Genomic DNA, 26,837 nt, shown 5'->3' on the forward strand with positions numbered 1-26,837 from the left:
ATCCACCACGCTATCGACGCCCCAAGCTGTCTGCTAACTTGAATGGGGATAAAATGATATAATCATGCAGCTCTTCAAGACTTTCCAGATGTTATCAGATCATTACTGGATCAAATCCCAACAGCGAAACAAGTTATTTTGCAGGGGCGGTGAAGCCAAAAATATGTAGCTGCAGATTTACTGTCAACTCCTCAATTTTAAGTCTATGAAAAGAAGTCTTTTGGTCCCCATGGCATCACGTGATGGCCTGGAAGTTGTAATTTAACAGTTTGGCCCTATGCAAAAATTGGCTTCAAAGCCGAGGGTTCTTCCTAGTGGCCTTACACAGAACTACTGGAAGTCACTTTTCGGCAGGGGGTCTACTTTTCAGCAGTAGAGCCCGACAGGTGAGGCAAACGTTGCACTGCCAGCGTCGGTCAACTTTACTTGCTGTTTGGATGAAGAATTGGAGTTTGAGATTACTTGTATGGATATATGATATCAGGAGGTGAGCCATTACATCGGTCTTGAGAAGTAAACAGTAAAACTTTTTGTTTATGATATAAGGAGTAGCTAACGTCATCAACCAACCAGGCATTATAAACAGATTCTGTTGCTAAGGAGAGGGCTTATAGAAGAACTAGCAAGATCTTGGTGGTGCCTTAATGTCAAGGATAACAGTCTATTATGTACACTGAGAAGAGAATGGGCACAAGAACGCAAAACCGAACCGGCACCACCAGCTATCTAACCCAACACAGAAAAATGGGACAAATTTAAGTGGTGCACAACCCAAACTGTTCTTCTGAGTTCAGTGAGTCAGACCGTTAACTGATGCTTTGTGATGCAGAAAATACATACATTTGATTCAGCTTCTAGATGGGAATGCTGTTGCTCATGAAATGAAGTGGCTTGTGAACGTGACTGCTGGGTTAGGCCAGCCATGTTTGCTGATACATAATAACAATGTAATGTTATAAGCATCTCACATTGTTGATGTTGTCTGACAGCTTGATGGAGAGGGAGAGCACATATTTGGGATGGAGAAGTGTTTTCTGTGTTTTTTTCAGCTGCAGCAACCAGACATTAAATTTAATGTCAGTCATGCACCACCCAATATACTGGGTTTCAAATTCAGGCATCCTTTCACTTTAACCACTGTCGTCCAACTCCATGGGAACAGCCATTACATTTGGTACTGGTAAAAAAAGCATTAGCAGTTGGTTTTTGACATTGTCCCTGGTTATTTGCGTCTCACCAAAAGTCTCAAACTCCACTGTATCAAGTCTAAAGTACAGTGTTGTACTCAGCACAACCATTCCTGTAATGTCACCAACTGGCTTGTTGAAAGACATCTTAGCACTGCATGCAAAAAAGGTGAAGTGAACATATTTCTGATTTTCTATTAAATGTAGGTGAATATCAGGTTTGATTGCAGTGTCGTATCCTGCCTATTGTAAAAATCTAACAAACCGCAATCACATCGATCAATGTTTTATCTCCACTTTAATTCAGACAGAAGTTAACACTTTATTATCTGTTTACCTCCAGTCAGCTGACTCTACTTTGTATTTTTACTTTGAGTACACAGTCACTGTTTCAAGTACTGATCCATCAAATTTAATGTTCTACAATCACCTAATAGGATGTGAAAAACACTTGGCTGCTGATCAATAGAATTTTAACTTTGAAGCCTTTCGGTTTCATTCAGTTATGAAAGCTGGATTAAAATGTAGCTGCAGCTGTTGTCAGAGCAAAGCTGCAAAAGTTAATTAACAGTTATTAACAGTTTGCTGGGTCATGGCCAACAGTTTTAAGGTGGAACCACTTTTCATGAACTAATTTTCAGACACAAATGACTCCTTATTTAAAGGGATGGTGATTTTGGAGAAGGTGAATGATTACTTAGTGAGTAATTACCCAGCCATTATATACCGATTTATGATAGAAAACACAAAAGAAAGAACTTTTTAAAAGAAAGACAATTAATGCTTTCTGACTTTCAAACTATTGGACACAGAATACATGACATTTAACTATGACATTATGAATTTATGAACAGTACTTACATTATAAGTACAGATTGTATTCTAGTGTAGTGAACTAATGATAAGTAATAAGTAATTACTAATCATACAACAGTTGCAGTGTGGAAACTGGAAACATTGTGCAGTATAATGCAGAACAAAATAACGCCAGTAACAGTAATGCAGGAACACACATAAGGTGAGGCTTGTGTCCATGAATCTGCTGCCCCAGTGCATGATGGGAGGCTACCCAATACAGTAACTCATGTAAGTGCAATCACATTATCAGCAATCAGTCAATAGACCTTTTTTCACAGAATCCATTTTGACTTGTCATTGTAGGAAGCACAGATGAAACTGATGACATTTATATATTTTTTAGTTCCATTAAGTGTGCTAATAAGCTATACCAGTGAGCCCACATGCACGATACGAGGACCTCAACTACATGGAATGCAGCTATCATTGATGTTTTAATATACACCTGTGCTTTTCCTACTATGACATGTCAAACATCTGCAGTAAAAAAGGTATATTGTATGAATGCCGATCATGGTTTCAAGTACATACTCAAGTTGCCTTAATTTCAAAATAAGAGCACAATGTTTCTCAAAATAACTTAATCCAGTATTCACAAATCAATCCTCAGACTGTGTTTAAATAACTAAATCATCTGGATATGAATAAACAGGATTATTTTGGTCTGATAAGAGAATGTTTGTAGAATTACTGAATTATTGTAAGGGCTGTCCACAGTGAATTCAGTGAATTGTTGTAAAGATAAACAACAAATAAAACAACTTGTGAACGTCTTGCAGGACGGAGCTGGGCTGTTTTGTTCTGTTTTCTGACACGACCAGTCAGAGTTTATTTGCTACGTCATTCAGAAGGTCCGTCCCAACTCCCTGACGGATCAGCAAACTTTCTGTTGCCGCCATCAACAGAGTTGCTCTCCTCCCGGGGAGAATCTGCCTGATTGGCACGAGCTAACACAATAGCAGCGCTAACACCCAACACTGAGCTGAGAAACAGTCACAACAAACTCACACCTGTACCGAAACCGCTTGACTCTGTTATAAAACTCATTGATAACTGTTAAGTAAGGGAAATCGAGTGATGCTGACAGTTTGCCCTGTCACTGTGTGTGTCACCCCCCAAGACTATTTTGCAAGAGCACCATCGCTGTATCCTGGGCTTAGCAATGCCAGAGCGTTTTTACCCTGTAGCAATATGGTGATTCCATGCATTACCAAGCGCTGACACAGTGCTGTGGAGATAGGTCTGGCTACACAAGACTACTTTCAGAGTGAAAGAATGATAATACGCTCTCTGAGCTTTATCACAGCTGGAGCAGACACTGTTTACAGATCACTATCGGTCATCATTGTGGATTATTATATTTACAGCGATCGTTCTTGGTGTGGATGGCTCTTTACTCCACTGAGTGTGGAGTTCATTGTGGTTGTAGCTGTCTGTAAATAGAGCCACCTGTCTGTGAAATAGTGCAGGTTTCTGAGAACAGCAGTGACACCACATCACATCCATGAACCAGTTCCTAGTAGAAGCGCATCATCTAATTACTGCATTCTCTCTCTCTGTGGAATGTGTGTGTGTGTGTGTGTGTGTGTGTGTGTGTGTGTGTGTGCGTGTATGTGTGTATGTCACTCTGAGCTGAAAGTTTCATATTGTAATTACTCTGCTCTCAGTCGGGTCTGTAAGGATTTGTGTCCTCCTTTTTATTCTTCTTCCATCATGTTGTTGTTGTTTACTGCATTTGTAACAAACTGAAGCTGCTGCACTCAACAGTAACAATCAGGTTACAATGCTGGGTGTTCTTTTCTGGGAGTGTGAGTCAGCAGGTGACTGATAATTTTTTTCCAGCATGTGACAAGCCCTCCTGTGTGTTTACATAAATGTGTGTGTGTGTGTGTGTGTGTGTGTGTGTGTGTGATATGTGGGTCACAGTAAAACAGGAAAAGCCTTGAGGCTTCTTCTGCCAACACGCAGACCTGTCCTTTACTCTGATCTATTTTTCCTCTCTTTCTATCTGTTTCACTTTCTGTCATGTTTTACACCTCAATACTTGTATTTTATTTGATCTTTTTGTCAAAGTTCAGTCAGGAAGACTTTTTCATTCGTAGTCCTGTCCTCCTGCATTTATTCTTCCAGCTGAGCCGTGGCTTTGTTGCTTTTTTTCTCCACTTTGCTACATTGGAATTTGAGAGCTCTGAAGGTACTCTTCAGCGGTTCCAACCCAGTGCCAGACCTATATAAATATGTGTATATATATATATATATATATATATATATATATACATATATATACTGAGCAAAAATGTAAACACTTTTGTAATTGCTTCCATTTTTCACAGATTTAAGTTAAAGATCTAGAACTTTTTATGCACTCAATAAATATATTTCTCCCAAATTTTGCGGATGAGCGTTCGCTTGACTTTTTTCATGGTGTTAATATTGCAAGGATTGAACGAAACTGCAACCTCTTGCAGATAAAGTGGGATCAGTTGATGGTGTGTTAATTTTAAAATGCCCGCAGGGTCTGCACTGTTTCTATCTTTGCTTCTGTCTTTCTTTGGTTCTACTTGAGCAGCTCAGGGCTTCTTCACGTTTTCCCTCTGCTGCCACGTCTCTGCTCTGCAGACGACAGACCTACTGATCTCTTTATCTACCTTCTGTCTTTATCTCTTTGTGTCTGCTGTCTGGTTTCCTTCTCCCTCTGTCTCTGTTTCTGTCACTTTGTTCCATTTTTTCATCTCCGTCTACTTGTGTTTTTCTTTAAAACCATTTCTGTGTTCTTTCTCTTTTGATCAAGCGTTTATTCATTTTTCTCTCTTTTATCTCAGTTTCTCTGCTTTTTCTCTCCGTCGCCATTTCCAGTCTTGGTCTTTGTGGGCTTTTTTTGGCGTCTTTATCTTTCCTGAGTTTTTATGTCGCCTGATTCTAATCCTTCTTTTTTTCTTGTCTTTTTTCTTTAATCATGTTTTTTTTTCTTGTTTTCTAGTTTTTCTATTTATCCCAGCTTCATTTCCCTCTTGCTCTTTATCTTCCCTTTTATCTGTCACTTTCTCTTTTGTCTATTTTTCTTTTTTTCTCACATAGATTTTATCTTTGTGTCTCCCACATTCAGAAACCTACATTTCTTTATCTTTCCCTGTATTTCTGTCTCCTCCTCTTTGGCATCTCTCTCTCTCTCTCTCTCTCTCTCTCTCTCTCTCCCTCATTCATATGCACACACACATACATACACACACACACATACACACACCTCCATTAACCTGTAGCTCACTGCACCAAAATCATCAATATTCTCAGTCAATAACGCTATTGATCAGACTTGCTCATCTCTGGTAGGCTCGCTCCTGTAATCAAACCCAGCTTCTCTTTAAATGATCACAGCACACATACAGTAAAACACACACATACACACCAACACACACACACACACACACACACACACACACACACACACACACACACACACACACACACACACACATATACATCCTGAAGCTGCTGATCACAGCCTTGCTGCTTCTAAATTATCAATACTTACCAGTCAATACTGGTATTGATCAGGGTTTAGTAACAAGAGGAAGCAGGAGGCAGAAGAAAACTCTACCCTCCCCCTCTGTCCTCTCTGTCAGTCTTAGAATTCAGCTGAAAAAGCTTTATAGACATATGGGTAATATAAAGAGTATTACAAACATTCAGACCACATTGTAACCGAAACTGAGAAAAGAACATTTATAGTAATTATTTATTTTATAGTTTTTGTTGATAACATTTCATAATGTGCCCTGTACAGCTGCAGCCCAGTCACCAGAAGAAAATGGTGGCATTGTACATTTGCACCTGTCATACAAATCATATCAACGTTTCTAAAGTGACGTAGTATATGAGCTGTGTTTGTTATCTGTAGGTGGAGGGGATGGTGGGTGTCAAGTCACTCAGGTAAGATGCCTGCCGAGCTGCATATCACTCCAGACCACTGTTCTAGACCTACAAACCGCAAAACCAGTTTTGATTTTGTAAGTCATTGCTGTTTTTCAGCAGCTTTTTAGGCAATAAACTCATTTTTTTTTAAGCAACTTATCAATGTTTTTCCTAAAGCGTTTTAGGCACTAAACATGGGTGTTTTGTAGCAACCCATCACTGTGTCTCCAGCAGATTTTTTTAGGCTTCAAACCCATCACTGTTTTTTTCAGCTGCCTAATAGGCAAACAACAGCATTTTTTTAGCAACCTGTCACTGTTTTCCCAATGGCTTTTTAGGGATAAACTTTGTGGTAAACTGTTTTATAGCGACTCATTACTGTTTTTCCAGCAGCTTTTTAGGCACCAAACATGGGTGTTTTGTAGCAACCCATCAGTATGTGCACCAAACATAGCTGTTCTGTGACAAGCTGTTGCTGTTTTTGCAAAGGCTTTTTAGGCACCAAACATATGTGTTTTGTAGCGACCAGTCACTGTGTTTCCACCAGGGATAGTTCCATGAAAAGGGGTTCTTTTCTTCTAAGACATTGCTACATTTCCTGCCTGGATAGTGCCATTAAAAGTGGTTATTTTTTACCAAGATGTCACTGCTTTTCCAGTGGGAATTATGCTGACAAAACTGGACATTTTAAGCCAAAACATGAACTTTACATAACCATAACCAAGTGGGTTTTGTACCTAAACCTAACTACATGTTAACCACAGTGTTGTTGATATGTAACATTTCAATGTATCCACTATATAATAACGTACAAATGCAGAGACAGAAAATGCTAACATTTTTTTTTATGGCAACTTGGTTGACAGCTGGCTATTGAATGATGATGCTCACTGCCTTGCTGCCTTCAAGACGTCTGGTTGTCGACCTTTACTTAGAACTGGACCCTTTGTGATGAGATGACATGCCTCAGGGATCGCCTCACTCAGGGTTACAATTGCCATGACCAGCTGCACATTTGTGAATACACCTTTACATGATAAGTATTTGTATAAAACCAAACGCCAGTCACTTAAACTGCTGAGTATCCCTGAACATAACAAAGTAGGCAGCCATTTATGGAGAGGAAAGAGCTGTTTATCCCTGCCAAAGGTGGTGATTGTTATGCTATTTCAGAAGTTTCCTTTCAGTACAATACAAAGTAATATATAATCAGGCGGCTTGAGGCACTGCTTGTGAAATGCTTCAAAAGCACATTGGAAACATGGCAAAGTAATAACGGTTGCTACAAACACATTGTCTTAAACACTCTTTTATGTAGATCATGTAACAAGGAAATTAAATCATTATCCCACATATTTTGGTAGTGCCCTGTGGTGGCACTGTTCTGGACCAAAGTTCAAATATGGCTTTGAATGCAGAATAAAGCTGAACAGGTCATGCTTATTGTTGTCATGGGGGATTTAAAATGTATAAACCCATTAGTGAGCATGGCCATTCATCGTGAAAGAAGTGAAGGCAAATAAGTTAAAATGGAATGATTTTGACCTGTTGTGAAACAATACTGCACAGTAGAAATATTAATTCTACAAACCAATGCCAAGGACAAGTACGCTACGCTAGTGTATGGGAAAATCTTAAGGCCGGAGAAGTGGTGATAAAATGATGGAATCAACTTTAGTACTAAATATACCAGAATGTGCTCTGTTGGAGACTTGCTTATCTTTTTCTCACAATTACAGAGGCATTCAGTTTTAATTATTTAACCTTTTGAGCTCTATCTTTACAGAGATTAAAGTAGGAAAAGACAACTTTCAAAACAATAATTGTAATAAAGATAATAGTCCTCTGATGTTGGTGGATTGAAGCAGGACTGGAGAAAAAAAAAACAATTTGGGATTGGACGGAGCCCCAGAATGTCCCATAGCTGCGTCAAGTGGACTCAGTCATGTCCTTTTACCCAAGCGTGAAGAACACATACTTAAACTTCAGTCAGTACAAATTTCACAAGCCATGGCAACATCACTGTGCTGGCAAGACTCAGGTAAGTTACTAGCCCAGCCAAGAAACTACACCTAAAACCATAAACTGTCATTTTGATAATTGGGTTTTGTATGGATTAAACAAATAAGATAGAACTTTTAAATAGTAATTAGACTTACAGTGACAGTAGAGTGGCACCAAAGGCCGTTTTTTGGCCACCCATCAATGTTTTTCCAGCAGCTTTTTAGCCACCAAACCTGGTTGTTTTGTAGTGACTTGTCGCTGTTTATCCAGCTGCTTTATTGGCACCAAACAGCATTTTTAAGCAACCCATCACTGTTTTTCTAACGGCTTTTTAGGCACCAAACTTGGGTTTTTTGTAGTGACCCCTCACTGTATTTCTAACGACTTTTTCGGCACCAAACTTGGGTGTTGTATAGTGACCTGTCACTGTATTTCCAGCTACATTATAGGCACCAAACTGCACTTTTTGGCAACCATTTTAGGCACCAAACATAGATGTTTTTTTTTTTCTGGCAGATTTTAAGGCTACAAACTTGGGTGTTTTGTAGTGATCCAGTCACTGTTTTTCCAGCAGCCTATTATACTTAATAGACTTATCATTAGACAGTTTGACAGTCTAAAGCTCACTGGTTCACGTCGACAAAGCCAAGTTTAACTGGTTCTGCTCACCTGTCACTGTTGTTTGTTTTATGCTGGGCTAAGCTATAACCAACTGCTTGCTTTAGCTTCATAATAATTTACAGACATGGGTGGTAATAATCTCATCTAACTCTTGGCATCTTGGCAAGAAAGTAAATAAGCATATATACATGTATGTGTATATATATATATATATATATATATGAACATATTTAGTCAATATTATCTTCCACTCTCCTGCTGTTACTCAGTAATGTTTCCTTATAATTTAGTTTAAATTTCATTCTCTTGATTATATTAATCATTTCATTACAGTAGGCTCGTCAGAGTTAATTTCAGTATGAGAATGGAAATGTGTTTAAAGCTGCAACAGGTAATAGACTGTTTGCAAAATGTTTACTGCTCCATAAGCATCTCATAAACATACATTTACACTGTAAAACACAATGTGTGTTTGAAACAGCAAAGAGAGGGAAAGAGACACAAACATGGGATGCATGAGGGAGATGCACACACACACACACACACACACACACACACACACACACACGGTCTCTTCAAGCCTGTTTAGAAGATAAGACGCACCCCGTTTGTGTGTGTGTGTGTCTACCTGAGGCAGTGCAATCAGTCTGGCTGAGTCTGACTCCCTGCAGTTTCCTCTCAAGGTCACAATATGAACTGTGTCAGGTCTGACTGCTTTCCTCGCTGTTTTTCCTCCTCTCTGTTTCCAGCAGCTCTCTGCTCTGGCTGGCTGCGTTCTGACTGCTAGTTCTGCTCTATTCACTGGTTTACTCCCTGTGGTTGGGACTCTTAGGGTTTGGTGATATAACTGTTATACTCTGAGATGATGTTTTGTCTCTGCTCTGCTTACACAAGGTATCCCTCCCAGTAATTCTCTGTCATTGTGGGTAATGTTGCAAATCACTGAGCAGGACTGATTTATGCAAATATTGATTTTTTTTTTTTTTTTTTTTTTTTTTTTTTACGTGACTTTTACATTTTGACTAATAGAGTGTCTGTTCAAAACATGCCTGTTCAGAACAGGTCGATTGTCTGGCATGTGGTATTGCTGCTTGCAGCTTTCTCAAAACCTGCTCATCCAAACGACACTCAGCACCATGTTTCCTGGGGTCCTGGGACCAAACAGCTATAGATTTATTAAGATGTTTAGATATGAAAAATATTGAATCATGTTGCTTTTCTAACTCGTGCCCTGAAATAATGTACAAACAGCCCCCAAAGCACTCAAATGTATTACTATGTACTTCTACTTGTGCTCAGAGGAAAATGCTGTACTACATACCTGACAGAGACATATTACTGGTTATGTTACAGATTCAGATTTATCTTACAAAGTGTAACAATTAAAATATGTTGCATTATTATTCATTTAACTCTCTAGCATTGCATTAGAATTGAAAGCTTCACTGTGTACTGAAGTTCATGGTAGCTATATGACACACATATCACCGTTTTGTTAGCAGCCTTTTATGTCTCCATCTTAGGCGCTCCTGTGCTGTTGATGTTCAGGGTATGCTGCTACCAATGCTGGGATGTCAACAAAAGCACATGATTAGGTTCAGGCAACAAAAGCTGGGCTGGGCTGGGCTGGCTCTACATTCATACGGGAACCAAACACCTGGCACCTGGGTGAAAGACCAGAGTTTATTGGACCTGTCCACCACCCCTCCCACTAGCCCAACTGGGACATTCTAGCTCCTTATATTATGTTGTTACAGTCAGCCCTTCAATGTGACTCCATCAAGCATGGATTTGATTAGCAGAGGTGTTCTGACAGCAGTTTGGTCATTAGTGTTAAGATTATGGCTAGTATGGCAAAGAAAAAGACACCTACATTACACATATACCCTTTTTGCATTAAAATTAGATTATTTTTTATAAGGGGAAACATTTTTGATATGTATGGCATATACTGAGTGCTGTCACTGCCTAGTTTACTGACTATTTTATCTGTCTGTTTCAGTGGTGTCTGTAGTACACTGCAGCCTGGTTTACTGGCTGTTTTGTCTGTCTGTTTCAGCGGTGGTTAGTGCCATCCCGGTGCCAGCTCTCGACTCTTCTCAGTATCCTGGTATCCTGCCTTCACCTTCCTGCGGCTTCACTCACAACAAGTTCAGCCTGAGGCCGATGCCTTTCCCAAGTCTGACAGTGGACAGAGGATACACACCAGGTACTGTACTACTACTACTAATACTTCTGAGAATACTACTGGTACTACTGTAGAGACAGAGACACACGCCAAATACTGCCAATATTACTAAACTACTACTCAATCTACTACAACTTCTATTATACAGACACAGATACGTACATCTGTGGTTCTGACCACTTTTCATTATTTCAGAGCAAATTATTGAAATGAATACAAGTAAATTTTAATAATTTATTTTAATCTGACACAGGTTTCAGAAATTTAAAGTTAAACTACAGAGAAAACTGAGAAACAGACTAGTCACTGAAAACCCATAAAAAACTAGAGACCATCTTCCTATGGGATCACTCCATCCAAGATCCATGATTTAGAGCAAGTGTCGGCCAGGGACGTAAAGTGGGGACCAATAGCCCACTATTTTTCCTACTTCCTACACACCTACTTGGCACCCTTGCTCTGACTGCACCCAACTTCGAACTGATACAGAGTTGACCAGAGGTTTTTGGGTCATGGGCATGAAGTGGGGAGCCAGTGGCCCCTTCTCTCTTTCCTACACCCCTACTTCCAGAACCCTTGTTTAGACCACACCTATCTTCAAACACCTATAACGTTTTGTGACCCCATCTTGCACAGTTGCAACATTTTTGCGTTGACAAAATCTTATTTTCATGGGTGGATTATAAGACAATGAGCCAACACAGGAGCAAGACAAACACACTTTAGTTTACCTCTTTTTTGTTCTTTTGTGTGTCTTTGTAGTCATCATGCATTTTTGTGGTTTTGTGTCTCTACGGTAATAATACTTAAGTGTTTCTCTGTATTTATTTTGTGTCTCTTTGCTGTTCCTTTTCATCTCTTTGTGGTCTTTTTTGTCTCTTTGTGGTCATTCTGAGTCTCTTCCTGGTCAGTACATGTTAATTTAAGTGACACTTTGCGAGTGAAGGCCATGGGGGCCCTCCCCTGACAATTTTGGGCCCTGGGCCTGTGCCCAGTAGGCCCATTCATTAATCCATCCATGCTTATTTCACCCCAAAACTTTTTTTTTTTTTTTTTTTTTTTTTTAATCTAACCAAGTTGCCGAAATCCATCCAACCATTTCACAACATGTACTACATGTTACTACGTGTTGCAGCTGCACGTCACATAGATACATCAAAGGATGCCCTGTGCACCGCTATCAGACGCTGAGAGGTGTGACAGAGGGTCTTATTTGACGACCTGCTAACTAGAACAGGTTGTAAAAATGCCTCTCGTATCATTGCTAATTGTTTATATGTTGTTCAAGAACAGAAACCTTGGCAGGCATAGCAACAATAACTACAGGCAGGACTTAGAATATGTTCTGTTACATAGCCAATAATACGATAACTACTACTAGAGACTGTAGGAACAATAGGTACTACTACTACTACTACTACTACTGATACACTATTATTGCCACAGTTACTGTTATTATTATAATTATAATAATTATTATTATTATTATTAATATTATTATTAATGTATCATTCATTTAACAATTGATACCATTATTATGGCCATTGCAATTGTTAATAATACACATAACAGTGTACATAACAATAATACAATTTTAACCTTTAATAAATGCAACAGGGCTTACACAGCAGCATCTTAATCTTTCCAGCTGTCTCTCCACTGCTCCCCGTCCCTGTCCTATTTAAGCCCATTTTGCAGCAGAGCTAAATGCTAAACGACATGGTGGGGAGCAGTAATTCAGTAATTCAGTAATTGGCTAATTCCTGGTTGGCTTGTATCAGTGATTTAACAACAGCAGAGAGCCGAGGAGAAGCTTCAGTGTCATTGAATTAGCTGACACAGTGGGAGAGCTGATGGCAAAAAAAAAACAAAAAAAAAAACACACTCACAGTGAGCTGAGGGGAGGGTGGGGTGGTGTGGGCCTGCAAACAACAGAGAGGCAGATGTAATGAGCAAGTGATACAGAGGTAGTTAATGTGGGAGATGGCATAAACTTTAAAGTCATACAAACACTGAGACACTGAGCTTCACTGATTGAAAAGAGAAAGGTGCAAGATTGTGTCCATAAGGAGTCAACTACTGTATGAGTCCCAGAGAGCATCTCTGAAAGACACACTCATTCAGCTTCTGACTAATGACACGACACAGTAAGATGCCAATCTGTGCTTGCTGAATGAATTCTGGTACATTTCTTAGAAATTTGGATCAAGTCTCCACACATGGACGAATAATTCTGAATATAAAATACAGCTATAACTCAGCATGGTATATCCTGTCACTGTATACTGTATATATTCTATATAGTTTTCTTAAATAATGACATTAAAACAAAGTAAATATACTATTCAAAACTCAAATAGTAAATTTGTTTCATCATCTTGCTGTTTTTTTGTCAGTGGACCCTGTAATGCAACGCAATACTTACAACATATTGCACCCTAAGGCTCTTACTCATATGCTTACACATCACTGTTCTCTCGCCCACAGAGATCAGATAAATGCATCAAAAGCTTGTTCACACTGACCATTTGTGCTCAAATTGCTGGAGTGGCTTTTTCCTGTCCCTTTAATGAGACAGAGAGAAAGACTGCTAATTTCAGTGTCACTTCAGTGCATTATTACAAGGGACAGACTCTCAAAAGTCTACTTCCACAGACAACTTGAGCGCACTTCTGCGTTGAATCTACGCCTACACCTACGCCTATCTATACCATAGGATCTGCTCAGATGAGTAACCTACACTGTAGCCTGATGTGCACCTCCCCAGACCTCAGCAGACCTATATTTTTGAAAATGTTGTGGAATAAAGAGACTCAAAACACACAAGATTGGACGTTTAAGGGTTTACTTGCGAGAAAGACGCAGAATTGACACAATACGACAATTTATAGTGCCTGACAAACAAGCAGTATCAGTTCACAAATATGTTACATATGTCACTTACAAGCCTTCTTATACACACATATTAGGAGGGGTTTTGCTGGTTCCTGTTATTTAGTTAACCAGTTTTGGAAACATTTGCTTCTCCTCACCTGCTCAAATTTGTTCAGTCTGAAGTGATGTCAGGCCATCTGCACTACAAAAACTGAAAATCATTCCCCTCAGTGGAAAGTTCAAAGAAAGTTTTCATTTATTTTAATTTCAAAGATAGGAAATAATACATTGTGAAGACAATAAAGCTCCCACAAAATATTATTTTGTGTTGTGTGTGTGATTTATCCTGGCTTCATATGAGTAGAGAAAAAGTCTGCTAGCCGCTAGGCTAATTTATTAAATATGATGCCCTAGGTTTATGCTGATAACCGTAGCTTGATGTATATGTTGGATTACATATCTAGTTAAAAAAACAGTTGATTTGTCTGTGAACATTGTGAGTTGTATCGGAGTCAAATTTTGTAGGTAAGTTCAATATTGTCTCTATTAAGCCGTGTTTTATGTGTGTTAGTTGAATCAGTCAAATCTCACTGCACGTTACAGAAACTCAACACAGTGGAACAGAAACCACTGGAGGTGGAGGTGTAAATGCAGAACAATGTAGACACACCCCAGCACACATATAAATGCTCACAACCACAGATATATAAAGAGAACTCGATACAGCATTTTGGTGGCGGGGCCCCGTTCATTTCAATGAAATTTGCTCAGGGTTTGACTCCCCAGGTGTAAAAAACCTGGATCTTCTGCATAATTGGGCCCACAGAGCAGACACACTAGGAACCAAGCTGGCTTCTTCCGCTCTAGCACTCTGCTAACTTGAATGGAAAAAAACATTATTTAATTGTGACTTTTGAAGTGTTATTAGAGTGATTGGATCAAATTCTGATTGTAGAACAAGTCATTTTGAGGGTGTTTGGACACACCAAAAAATGTATCCACTTATTCACATCTCTTTCAAAATGTAAGTATATGAGAAAGAAGTATATTAAGGATCAACGGCATCACGCGACGGACCCAAAAGTTGTAGTTACATGGTTTGGCTCTGTCAGATGGCCCAGTGCACTGCCTAGGGGCCTGCTCACAACAACTTAGGCCACTCGTGTAGAACAGGACTTGGACTCTGCATACTGGATTCTTGGGGTTGTTTTGGTTGCTTCTTGGATCCATTTTACTTTTTAATATCCAATTGTTTCCCAATCCATGCTAGACATAAATTATAAAGTGAGTTGGTGTAAATGGAGGTTTTATTTCAAAGGGTGTTTCCCCCTATTGTTAGATTATAATAGCCTTTAGTAATCTGAAGATTAGAATTTATTTCCTAACCCAGATATCATTGTGTGACTGGTTGTATTTGTCTTGCAGCCCTTTGTTGGGATCCCAGTCCTTCTGCAGTCTGCAGGGAGGCATAACGCATCACCAGCTATCTTGTGTGTGGGACAGTAGAGCACAAGATACAAACAAAACATGGACATGCTATTTAAAAGACTGTAGTGCTCAAACATTTCACAGAGTACTTTAAAGAGAAATTTAACAGGGCAAATATTGGAGTGCTAAATTGGTATTTGTATGTTTTACTTAGGATGCAGTGACACAATGTCAGGTCAGTTTTAATCATATAACCCATGATCACAATTCACAAATTTGCCTCAAAGGAATTTACAATCTGTGCAGCATACAACGCCCTCTGTCCCAAGACCCTTGCTTCACCCATTTAGGTGAAAAGTAAAACACTTCTCCATTCTGTTATAAAACCAGGAAGCAAAATATCTGCAGTCCATTGTTCAGAGCTTGACTTCATCTGCAGACACTGCAAGTAAAAAGATGATCAAATAAATCACTGCTCTTCTCTACTTCAAAACCTCTAAGCGGTGGATTTGTTATTTCTCTGCACATACATAAAAATATCTCAGCTGTTGTGTTGTTGTGTTGTATGTCTAAACACACTTGTTATGCTTTCCATTCAGCCAGTGTGAGTCACCAGCAGACTGTTGTTCTCAGATTTTCTCTTCATTTACAAACAGTCAGAGCAAGAGAAAAGAAAAACAACCGAGTGTTATTTAACAGTGTATTTGCAGCCGTCTGTCACTGCAGGGATTGAGATGAGTTTTATTGTCAAGTATGGTGTGTGATGGAGAGGAGATAATGGAAGGTGGAGGAGTGAATGTAGAACAAACCAAGGCTGATGGAAAAAGAGGAGGACACATCCTCCTGCAGTCACATCTTCTGTGTTTGTTACACCTTCTGGTATGTGGTTATACATCGAGGAGAATGTAATCCTGAAAATTAGATTGATTTCTTTTGTTTTGTCTTGCCCTGCTAGTTACTAGCATTACCAGCTGACACAGAAGCTGTGGTAGTTGTTGCTAGGAGCATGGTTTTGTCACAAAGCTCAAAAAAGTATATCGATTTAGGAGTTGTTGACTTACAGCAACATGCATGATTGCATCCTTCTCATCACCATTTTTGTGGACATTTTTATGCTTCCATACCGGCAAGAGCCATGGCTGGAGGCCACAATATTTAAAGAACGCCTTGAGGGAATTTCTTCAAATTCGGCACAAACCTCACTTGGACTCATCAATGAACTGATTAGAATTCAGTGGTCTAAGGTCAGGGTCACTGTGATCTTGCATTCATCCCATTCTCGTGAACTCAAAATCTCAGGAACACCTTGAAGGAATTTGCTCAAATTTGGGTCAAACGTCCACTTGGACTCAAGAATGAACACATTAGAATTTGGTAGCCTTCGGTAAAAAATCAAGGTCACTTTGACCTCTCAAAGATGTTTTTGACCATAAGTCATGAATTTATTTACTCATCTGACAAAATTTCACAAAAAATTATAATAGAATAAAGTTATAAAGTGATGACATTTTATATCCAAAAGGTCAAAGGTCACCTTGTCTATGACATCATAATGTTTTGCCAAAACACTTTTCTGGCCATTATTCAACACAATATCTCAGAAACAGATGGGGAGAGATTTGGTCAGACACTGATTTGGTGACAATAATTTTGGGTGTCCATCTTGAAACTGTACTGATCTTCTGAGCTGTTGGGGGGAAGATGTGTGTGAAGCACAGTGGTGTAGTGAAGGGTATATCCACTTCTTTTTCTGGTTGATTATCTGCCAAAAGCTTTTGGAAAATATAGGTAAGTATACCCACCTCCCTCTTGGTAAATCTACCTAGAACACCCACCTCTTCAACTACCACTACACCACTGGTGAAGCATCCATGTTTTTTACAGATATGAACAGTATGAAGGAAGTAAATGTACAGCACTGATATTTGACATTTAAGCACTGACCTTATCACTCCCCAGAAGGACACACCAAGCTTGGTATAGCAGGGAGTGGGGAGTAATGATGATAACTTCCCCATTTATCACCAGCATTGTGCCCTTTTTTTCCACAAGGGGGTGGGCAATATGGCCTTAAAATAATATCATGGTAGTTCAGGGTATTTTTGCAGTAACAGTATTCTTGACTATATGACAAATTAGTGATAAAAATATTTTAAACCTAACATTTTCCTTCCAAATATTCAGTAAAAACTAAACAAAAATGATCTGTCATTTCTTTAATTTGTGAACGACAACAGTAAGGAATTGTGCAAATTTGCAGGAAAGCCCAATCAGTCTTTTTTCAGCATTGGCAGTGTAAAAACAAAATCGCAGAGGGCGGAAAATTGCTGCCTACCTACTTTTGTTTATACAGAATGCACCTTTGTCGGGGCAGTGGGGAGCGTGAGCAAGTAACAAAATGTGTAGCTCAGCGTGTGACGTAAACAGTGATGTGGGAGGGAAGGCTTGGCAGGTCAGGTAGCGGTAGTCAGACGGCGATTCTCTCGTAAATTAGCCCGTTCTTTACCGTCCCTGTCATCTGACGGTTAATGGCCTCTTAGTTTGTGAGGGCAAGGAGGGCACGCAATTCCTTGTCTCCCCAGTTGCTCATCTTTACAGTGTCAGTCAGGTTTGCGTTTCCCTCTTGATACTAGCTGCTCGCTAATTCCTGCTATCAGCTGTTTCCTGTTTATCCACCACCAGTGGGTCGCACGTGCAGCGTCATCAACAGCTCCTCCCACAAGTCTTCAACAGCCCCTCCCGTTGCGGAAGGTCGCCTCGGTCTGTTTAAACTAAAAGGGTTCCGCCAATATGACTACCCTACGAGGCGGAAAATTGGGCACCTCGGATCAACTCGCCAATCCGGCTGTGTATAAATGCTTGCAGCTGGTTGGCAAATCGGCCCAACATTCGCGGAAAATCTGGCAGTGTAAAAGAGGCTTGAGAGTGAAATTCATATTCTGTATTCAACAAAATAAAATCTACCACAAATTACACATTTAGACAGTTCCCAAGTACGTAAAAATGTCCCCTGGGATATATATATAAAAATCAACAGGTGATTTCCTTCTTTTTTAGCAAAATCCTATGACAGGCTGCACATTCACATATATGTAGTTTTTTGTCGAGCTGCTAGCGTCATGTAGGTTAACATTACCAAAGGCTCATAAAAATATCACTTGACAACACCACTACAACGTGGGTACGACGAGAGAGGAGAGGGACAGACACTTTGCTGCTGTCAGAGGAGCCGCTGAATGAGTTCCCTCTGAGCGTTAAGTAGCTAAAAGAGTCTGAGAAGTCCAGGGTTGTTCATAAAACATTCAGGATGCCACAGTTTATTCCACACTACTGAAGCTGCTCCTCTCTTTGGAACCAACATGGAGTCTGTAATAATTTCACTTTCAGCCATGCTTGTTGTTGCCATCCATACCAGTATGGCATCAATATGTCCACAAGTTGAAATATTGCAAGAATGACAATATGAATTTTTCATATCATATTAAAAATTATTCTGGTATTATCCTGAATACATCCTTACATAAAACTGCTCATTACAAAGTCTGTTGATAATCTTCAGTAATCCAGTCATGATTTCTGCAAAGAGACACTGCTGTTGAGGTTTTTTTTTTTCCTGCGCTTTGAGCACCATAAGCCGAGCGTCATCTTGCTCCTTTGTGTCAAAAGAAGGGAGACATTTTTACTGATATCTCCCACAATAGGCAACTCACACCAACATTCTAGACTGACATTAGCACTGCATGGAAGAGGAAATATATGTAACTCTGATTTTGGGTTAACTGTCCCTTTAACACTAAGGGGGTTTTTTTTGTTTGTTTGTTTGTTTGTTTTTTTTGCTGAAACCAAATATCAGCCATAGCTTCGTAAGATCAGAAAATTGATTTATTTTTGTAAAAGGGCCATGACAAAAGATGTTGTGATGATAGTGTTATCACATCAGACGAGTCTATAATGTGTCATTCTGAAAGGCAGTTGCAAACAGCATGTGTTTATATTTATTAATCTGGCATACTGGTCCTTTTAGCAACAAAATCTGAGTCAGTTTTCTTGTCTTGTTCCCTTAATGATTGTTCACACCTTCCCGATGACTTGAGATAACAAAAAAGAACTGTATTCTTCTGTGGAAAAACAAAACACAAAAATTTTAATTCCTCAAGAGCTCGTCATTTTGCAGCCAGACATTCTAGGTCTCACCCACAGTGATTGGCAGCAAAATGACTGAGATTCTGAGTTATTGTTTCTTGTTCCTTTTCTTTAGGCTCCAAGATGCTCTCATGCCCTCTTTCTCTCTCAGCTTTTCTTCTTGTTTGTTCCTCTCGTCCCAGCTGGTTGATGAACACGACTCTACATGTAATTACTAGCTGTCTTCTCTCTCCCGTGTACGCTCTGATCAGGCTGGCTGTAGCTACATGAGGAGTTTCATCTCTCATGTCACATCTGAGGCGTGTTTCTGCACGCAGTCGGGACCTTTCTTCAGCAGGAAGCTCTTCTCCTTCTTCCTCCTCCTCCTCTATCTCTCACATGTTTTTCTGACAAGATAAAACAGGATTTCTGTCAGTGTGAAGTCATCCAGCCAACGTAAAGGCATAGAAACACCAGCGCAAAACTTCACACTCAATAAAGTAAAAGAACAAAACTGCAAACCTGGCAGAACTCAGGGTTTCTTCACGTAGGAAGAAAAGATTGATGTCTGGAATTAAATTATTAAATTATACACTTTCAAAGAGTCTTTCAGTATTTAAATGATAAAATATGTCCTTTCGTTTGTTTTCATGGAAGAAAACTGCAAGAAACAAGGACTGTAAACACATGTGACCACCGCATGTATGTATTGTCCTCGATGTACATATCTAATGGGGAATAAACCCATGAAACATATAGCAGAAGGTCTATGCAGAATATATTTACATTTACATTCCTGACAGAAACACACTCTGTCCTGCTGTCCTCCTGCAGAAACAGTAATTTACACAATATTGCCATGTTTTCTCAGCATATTACTGCCTACGTCGAGGCATATGTTCTGTATAAAAAAACTGAAGTGCTTTAGGATATTGAGACAAAATATTTGCACGTTTGAAGATCTGCTGTTTGTTTGTTTTTATGTATTCAGTGTTTTCTTCAAATGAATGTTCACTCTTTACAATAATTGGATGTTTTGTATTTCATTCTTGACTTTCTCTATCCCCATTCTTTCCTTTCTCTCATCCCTAACATCTCTATCTCTTTTCATCCTCCCAACAATTCTTCTCACCCCTTTACACACATCCTAACTCCCTTCATCTCCTTCTCCCTCCTCCTCAGCGATGCCTTCAGATGCCTCCACCAACCCTCTCCTCCAGCAGCAGCCTCCGCCCCAGCAGGCCCCTCCGCTCCTTCCCGGTTCCTCTGCCCCACCTGGGGAGCATGTTCCCGGTGTTGGCCCGATCCCAGGAGCCCCTGCTGCTGCCGCCGCTGAGGAGGCCCAGGCTGGGAGTGGACGGACCATCCCGACAGCGTGCGTGCGGCCCACCCACCCTCTACGAAGCTTCACCAACCCACTGCTGCCACCGCCTATGGGGACCATCGACCCCAAAGTGTACACCTCCATGATGCCGCAGTCCAGTGAGTACAGCTGATTGTTTCACAAAGATGAAGACACACCCAGATTCTTCATAAATCCATTTCTGAATAGTGACGTGACGTTTCTTAACATAAAATGATGTATCATGATATAATACAGTGATACTCACCTTGACCTCCAGGCCAAATAAAGCCAGGTAGGTTGGGTAGGGCACCAAAACCTTTTGCCAAAAGTGTGTGGTTTGGAAGGAGGGAGGAAGACGGAGGGAGAGTCTGTACGTGTGACGGTGACAGTGAGGCTGCAGTGAGCGGAGCAGAGTATGAAGTTAAACATATCAGTGCAGTGTGTGCACAGTTTAGTCAGAGGCAGGTGAGGTCGGCAACTGCAGTAGTCCGGGGATAATAGGAATGGCAAACAACAAACTGGCAACTGCAGTCAGTAAAGCTGGGGTCTTTATAGTGACAGGAAGTAATGAGTCACAGGTGATCGGTGTTGGCTTAATGAGGTGGGTGTGGTGGACCAGCATTAGCCGGAGATGGTGGACAGGTGAAAGGCTGGCGGGTAGGTGTGGTGGAGAGGCGGGGTGAGTGGAAAACTACTGAGTGAGCAGAGAAGATGGCAGGTATAGCAAGTCAAAAGTGTCCACTGGGACACAAGTGGCCCCTGAGCAAAGCAAGTTAAGTATCCCTGATATAATGTGACATTAACAGAGGTCACACTACATAATATGACACACATGACTTGAACTTAACAAAACTTGATGATGACTCAACTTGATGTGACAGGACACGACATGCATGATTCAGCTTAAGTTCCTATTGTCCACTAGTTGGTAACTAAGAAATGAATGCATTTGCTTTTAATGACTTCATTATTTCACTGAATACACTGTTAAAACATTATTTTCTTTGGACTGATGCACAATCTGTTATCTTAATATGCATAAGTTTGTTGAGACACTGTGAACTTAAGTCATGGGACACTAAAGATTACAATGACTCAGAAGAATGCTCATACTCTCTTTGTCTTTGTACATTAAGGTATTAATATAATACACTTAGGTTTTATTATTTGTGAAGTATTTTATAAACCCATAGTGTACTTTACTATTTACAAATTTTCAGTGAGACTTCCCTCCCAGTGGAAAACGTATCATCATCTTGGACCAGAGCATTTTCTTATTTTTCATTATTTTTCCATGAAATACTAACGGCCTGGGTTCCTCCGCTGAGCCTAAACAATAAGTGTGGTTTATCACACCTGATGACAGAAACTTTTTTTTCTTAATTCAGCATCTGGCTCTGCTCGGTAGCTGTTCCTGAAGCTCCAGCTTTTTGATGATTGTTTTGACAGATTCCAGTGACTCTTTGTTTGAGCTGGACTCTCTGCGCTGAGCGCCTCACTTTGTTTAATATTTTATTCAGGGAACCTAAGTGTCTTAGCCTAAGGCTGCTACATGGTGTGCATGTGTGAGTGTGCGTGAGTGAGTGTGTATGTGTGTTTGTAGAATGATATACTATAACTGGCCTTGACATTAGCCAGAGGGTTAGATCTGATCTGGACTGACCTCCCTCTGTGTTCTCTCTCTCTTTATGTTACTTGTCTGTCTGTGTCCCCCTATGTCTCTCTCTCTCTCTCTCTCTCTCTCTCTATCAATCTCTCTCTCTCTCCCTTCCCTTCCTCTCTCTCTCTTTCAACATCCCTACATCCCTCTCCCTCATGAAAATCAGACTTAGCCTGGCTGTTTGGTATATATATTTTAGCCATGCTAGCGGGCTCTAGCGACTGCAGTCTCAGACTCAGCACTTTGGCCTGAAATATGTTGACAAATATCAGGTCGATTGATTTGGTACAGATATCCTTTCTGCCCAGAAGATGAACATTGCTGATCCCCTGACTTTCCCTCCAGCCCCCACATTACATCTCAAAATGTCAAAGTTTCCGATACCTCTGATCAAATAGCTGAGCCCTGATTACAAACCTCTGAACCACCGCCCACATCTACACACCATTTGGAAAAGCAGCTGACCAGTCAGAGCTTTGTAAGCAGTATTAAGAACAGGAATGCCATCTTCCTACTTAGCCAGCTAGCTACAGAGCTAATATTGACAAAAACAGCAACAGAAAAATTGCTGCAATAATGGAGATGAAAGGTTAAGTTATCGGCTTGTTGTTCCCCTGTGGGGAGTGACAAGTCAGACCCTAGATTCCAAATATCCACGCTTTTTACTCAGAGTCAAATCTTTGAATGTAAATAGTTTTGTTTTCTAGTCAGGCCTTCTAGTCTAGGTCCCCTATTAGATAGGACAACCCTTCAATAACCTGATACATCATTAGCCTATTTGTTTACATAGACAGATGTGACTATGGCAATAAAGGTATTATAGTGCCAATTGCCTTTTCACACAATCGATCAAACAGCATCAACAGGTCATCATATCAAAAAGAACACTGCTTTATTGCTAGGCCACTAGTGGTGCTCTGTAGGCTAATGTTAGCAACCCAGGCTCCTACCTTGCCAGTCTGCACTAATATCAGAGTAGCAATAATAAGTGCAACAGTTTTGTTTGTTTAATGTTTAAAGGCATCATATGCCATGGGGGGGAATGCAACATGGAAATAAGTGGGATTCTTATACAAGTCAGCAATAGCATTGTAACCTTAGCTAGCTAGCTAGTAAGCTTTTGAGACATCAGCATACTACTAGCATTTTCTTTTTTTCTTGCGCTCGTTACAAAGAAAAGGACCAGCAGTTGAGAGAAATGTTATTGAGGGCTTTCTACCAGAAAGGTATGTCTTGGTTAAGGTGAGGAAATAAGCCTTAGTTTGGGTTAAAATGAATAGTTTTCTCTCAGAAAGAGCTGTCCTGGAAAAAAAAGCCTACAAGGAAAACAACTCCCATGTGCAAAGGACTATATTACAGTGAAATAACATGAAATTAAAATAATGGGATGGTCATTTTAAAATCGTTATTAACAAAGAAAAAAAATTTCTTGGTTTCTTTTTTTGCTTGTGCAGCCATCTTGCCAATGATTTCTCATGACACTGGGTTTGGAGTGTGCTTTGGAAAAACCTCCATGTGGAGGGCCATGTAGCCCTCACACATCGCCCTAGCCCTCTATCCCAACAAGAGTTGAGACACCCTACCCCCAGATGGAACCGTAAAGGGCGTGGCTACCGTGACATCACCTATTGGTTTGTGTAATCCCATCTTAAACCTCGAGTTCGGCAGTTTGGTTGTCACAATCTGTTTTTTGGAGCCAGAGGTGACCAGATTCTGGCGAGAGGTTGTAGCTGTGGAGGAGCGTGGGGAGGATCTGACTCAGAAGCCAAGGATATATCAGCAGACAGCCAGTCTCTCAAAGCAGCCAACCCTTTAATTTGCGTAACTTTAAGCCTTAATAAAATGTAACAGTGAAGGTATATGAATATTCACCCCCATGCAGTTGTCATGCATGTTGAAATTAGCTATGGAGGCCAAAACCATTTTTTGTACCAGGCTGTAAACATGTCTATTTCTCCCGTAATTTTGGTGATTTTAACATGGGGGTCTATGGGAGTTGACTCGCTTCTGGAGTCAACCTCAAGTGGCCATTCAAAGAGCAGCAGTTTTTGACACTTCCGTATTGGCTTCATTTTTCAGCCCCAAAGGTTGCTGCTTGCATGTATGCCTAAAACTTCCCTCTACCCATTTATTCCCACAAGAATCGTGACACCCTACCCCTAGACGTGTATGCACAATACTAAGGGGTAAGAGCTAAGTGGTAGTAGGGTCATCGGATGTATTGGGTTTGAGTCTGTTTCGTTACACTTGAACAGCTTTCCACTATGTTTCTTCTGTCCTTTCACCATGCTCCTTTAACTTAAGATAGGAGAGTGTCTTGTTGAAGCTTGGTTGGTGAGCGATTAGGTTGTATAGCAGGTTGTCAGGCCAGCTCGATCCCCAGCTTCTCCAGTCTAGAATGTCTAAGTACCCTTGGGCAAAATAATGAACCCCAAATTGTTATCGATGATTGCCAGAGGTGTCAGGGTGCGTCTGACTGGTTAACTGAGGATCAGGTGTTACCTTCTACGATAGTACAAGGTACCAGTGTATGGCTGAATGTGACATGTACAGTAATAGCATTTTAAGTGGTTGAGAAGACTAGAAAGGCCCTATGCACATGGAAGTCCACTTACCATTTACAAGAACCTGTCAAAACAACTGGAGGCAAAAACAAACAGACAAAAAAAGAGCTAAAACTCATTCTGTTTTTCCAAATTTGTCCGTTCTCCCAAATGCTGACTTGAAAACTGAACAGAGCTCACATCAGTTTCACACGTACTCAGTTCTTTTGTCATCTGTACTTCCATACATCCTGACATCAAGTGTGTTAGTCAGGTGTTGTTCCACCATGAGGATCCAGAAGGGGATCACAGTTCTTACAAGAAAAATTCCCTCATTACCTCTCTGTCTTCTTTACTTCACTTTTGTCTTTCTTTTCCCTTTATTCTTCTCTTAGTGTCTGCGTTTTAGATCTTTTTTATCTCTCTTTCCTCTCCCTCTGTGGCTCATCCTGTCATTCTCTGTCTGATCGCCTGCAGCAGTGTGAACAGAAAACAAAATGCTCGCCTACAGTACACATGATCCCTGGACAGTATGTGTATGTGGAGGTGTATTTGTTGTGTGTTGCTGCTTTCTGGAGGTGTGTATCACCTCGGTGTGTGTGTGTGGGTGTATATAGTTCCATTATGATTCTGTTTACACGCCCAGGTGGCCTCAGATTAACATTGATTTTCAGCTCCTGGAAACCTTTCGCTCAGAAATAGCGAGCCTGAGGCGACGCTCGACTCTACTCTTAGAGACCTCCCCCTGCCCCCTCTCTGTGACCCTCCTCCACCGCCCCCCCTTCCCCAACACAGAGCAGTAGCAGTGCTACCTCCACCGATACCCCTCCTCCCCTCTGTCTCTCTATCAAGAGGGAAAAAAACGACTTGTGAGCGATGGCGTTTGATGTTCATTGTTGGCCTTGTTTGTGTGTTTATCCGGGCCTGAATGACTCCCTTGGTGAAAAGAATGAGATGTTTTCATGGTTTAATTGGATTGTGGTGGTGAGAAGGAGAGAGAGGGAGAGGGAGAGGGAGAGAGAGAGAGAGAGAGAGAGAGAGAGAGAGCGAGAGGGACCTGAGCAGACGAAAGGTTGATACTCCAGTTTGTGAGATGGATAGAGAGCTGCACAGGAGAGAGGTTTACCTGACACTGGTTTCTGATGTTGGATCAGGTGTTGAAAGAGTCTTTTTTTTTTTAAAAAAAAAAAAAAAGAAAACCAGATCTTCTGGGTCCTGTTCCAGAAGCTTCCCAGTTGTACTTTTTGTTTATTGGACATATTAGTAAAAATGATTACTATCAATATATTTTGTTAATTTTCCTCCAATACTGAACTAACCGCTAAAGCTAAAATGAATGTTTTTATCATTTTGTTGAGGTAAATCAAAACACTCAGTGAGTGTTCAGGGAAAAATATTTGACCAAGTCTTTTAGTCGCCTGAGTTAGAGGTGTGCCAGTATTTATTGATTATTATTAATGATGTGTATGTAAAGTATGTACACTATGAATATTTGACATCACCTCGTCACTCCCCGCAAGAAAAGCATGTCTTCTGTTGCTCTAATGGGAACTTTTCAGTGTCTAAAATATTACCCTTAATGATATCATCAGGGTTGTCTCATCTTGTGTTGCCTATTTTCTGCATGACAAAGTGGAGATCTGTGGTTTGACTAGTGTTGGGATTAATACTGTAATTCCACTACTTTTGCGCGTCTGTGTGAAATTATGACCGAGTTAACGAGTTGTTTTCCGACATGAGGGGGTATTCTTGAATCTTCCCAGTCAGAAAGAGTTTTTCTGATTATGCTGACGTCACTTGAACGCAGCATTCACTGCAGGCCATTCAGGTCTCATGGTGGGAGCGGGGCACTGCCGCGCTGACAAAATTATATATGTTATCGGGGCTATTCGTCATGATATTGGACTTATCAGAATGACCTAATAATTTCCTGTTATCGGCACAATAATGTCTTGTCCCACATTGTCCCACAGCAACACTAAAACAATATATTTATGTGTGCCTTAATAGAATTGACTCAGAAGAAAGAAAAAATTTAAAATAAGATCTCTTCTTTGTCCAACCTGCTTCTCTTAGAAAAAGCTGTGCTCAGTAT

General features: G+C 40.4%; 1 protein-coding gene across 1 annotated transcript in view; it reads left to right on the forward strand.

Moving 5' to 3' along the window:
* dcc (DCC netrin 1 receptor) overlaps positions 1–26,837 on the forward strand; it is a 397,984-nt gene that overhangs the window by 331,180 nt on the left and 39,967 nt on the right. The window contains exons 26-27 of the mRNA XM_049603936.1: positions 10,642–10,791; positions 20,377–20,676. Of these exons, the coding sequence (XP_049459893.1) occupies positions 10,642–10,791; positions 20,377–20,676 (450 nt within the window). The remainder of the gene's footprint in view (positions 1–10,641; positions 10,792–20,376; positions 20,677–26,837) is intronic.

The sequence above is a fragment of the Epinephelus fuscoguttatus genome, linkage group LG18 (genome assembly GCF_011397635.1).
Source record: "Epinephelus fuscoguttatus linkage group LG18, E.fuscoguttatus.final_Chr_v1".
Lineage (NCBI taxonomy): Eukaryota > Metazoa > Chordata > Actinopteri > Perciformes > Serranidae > Epinephelus > Epinephelus fuscoguttatus.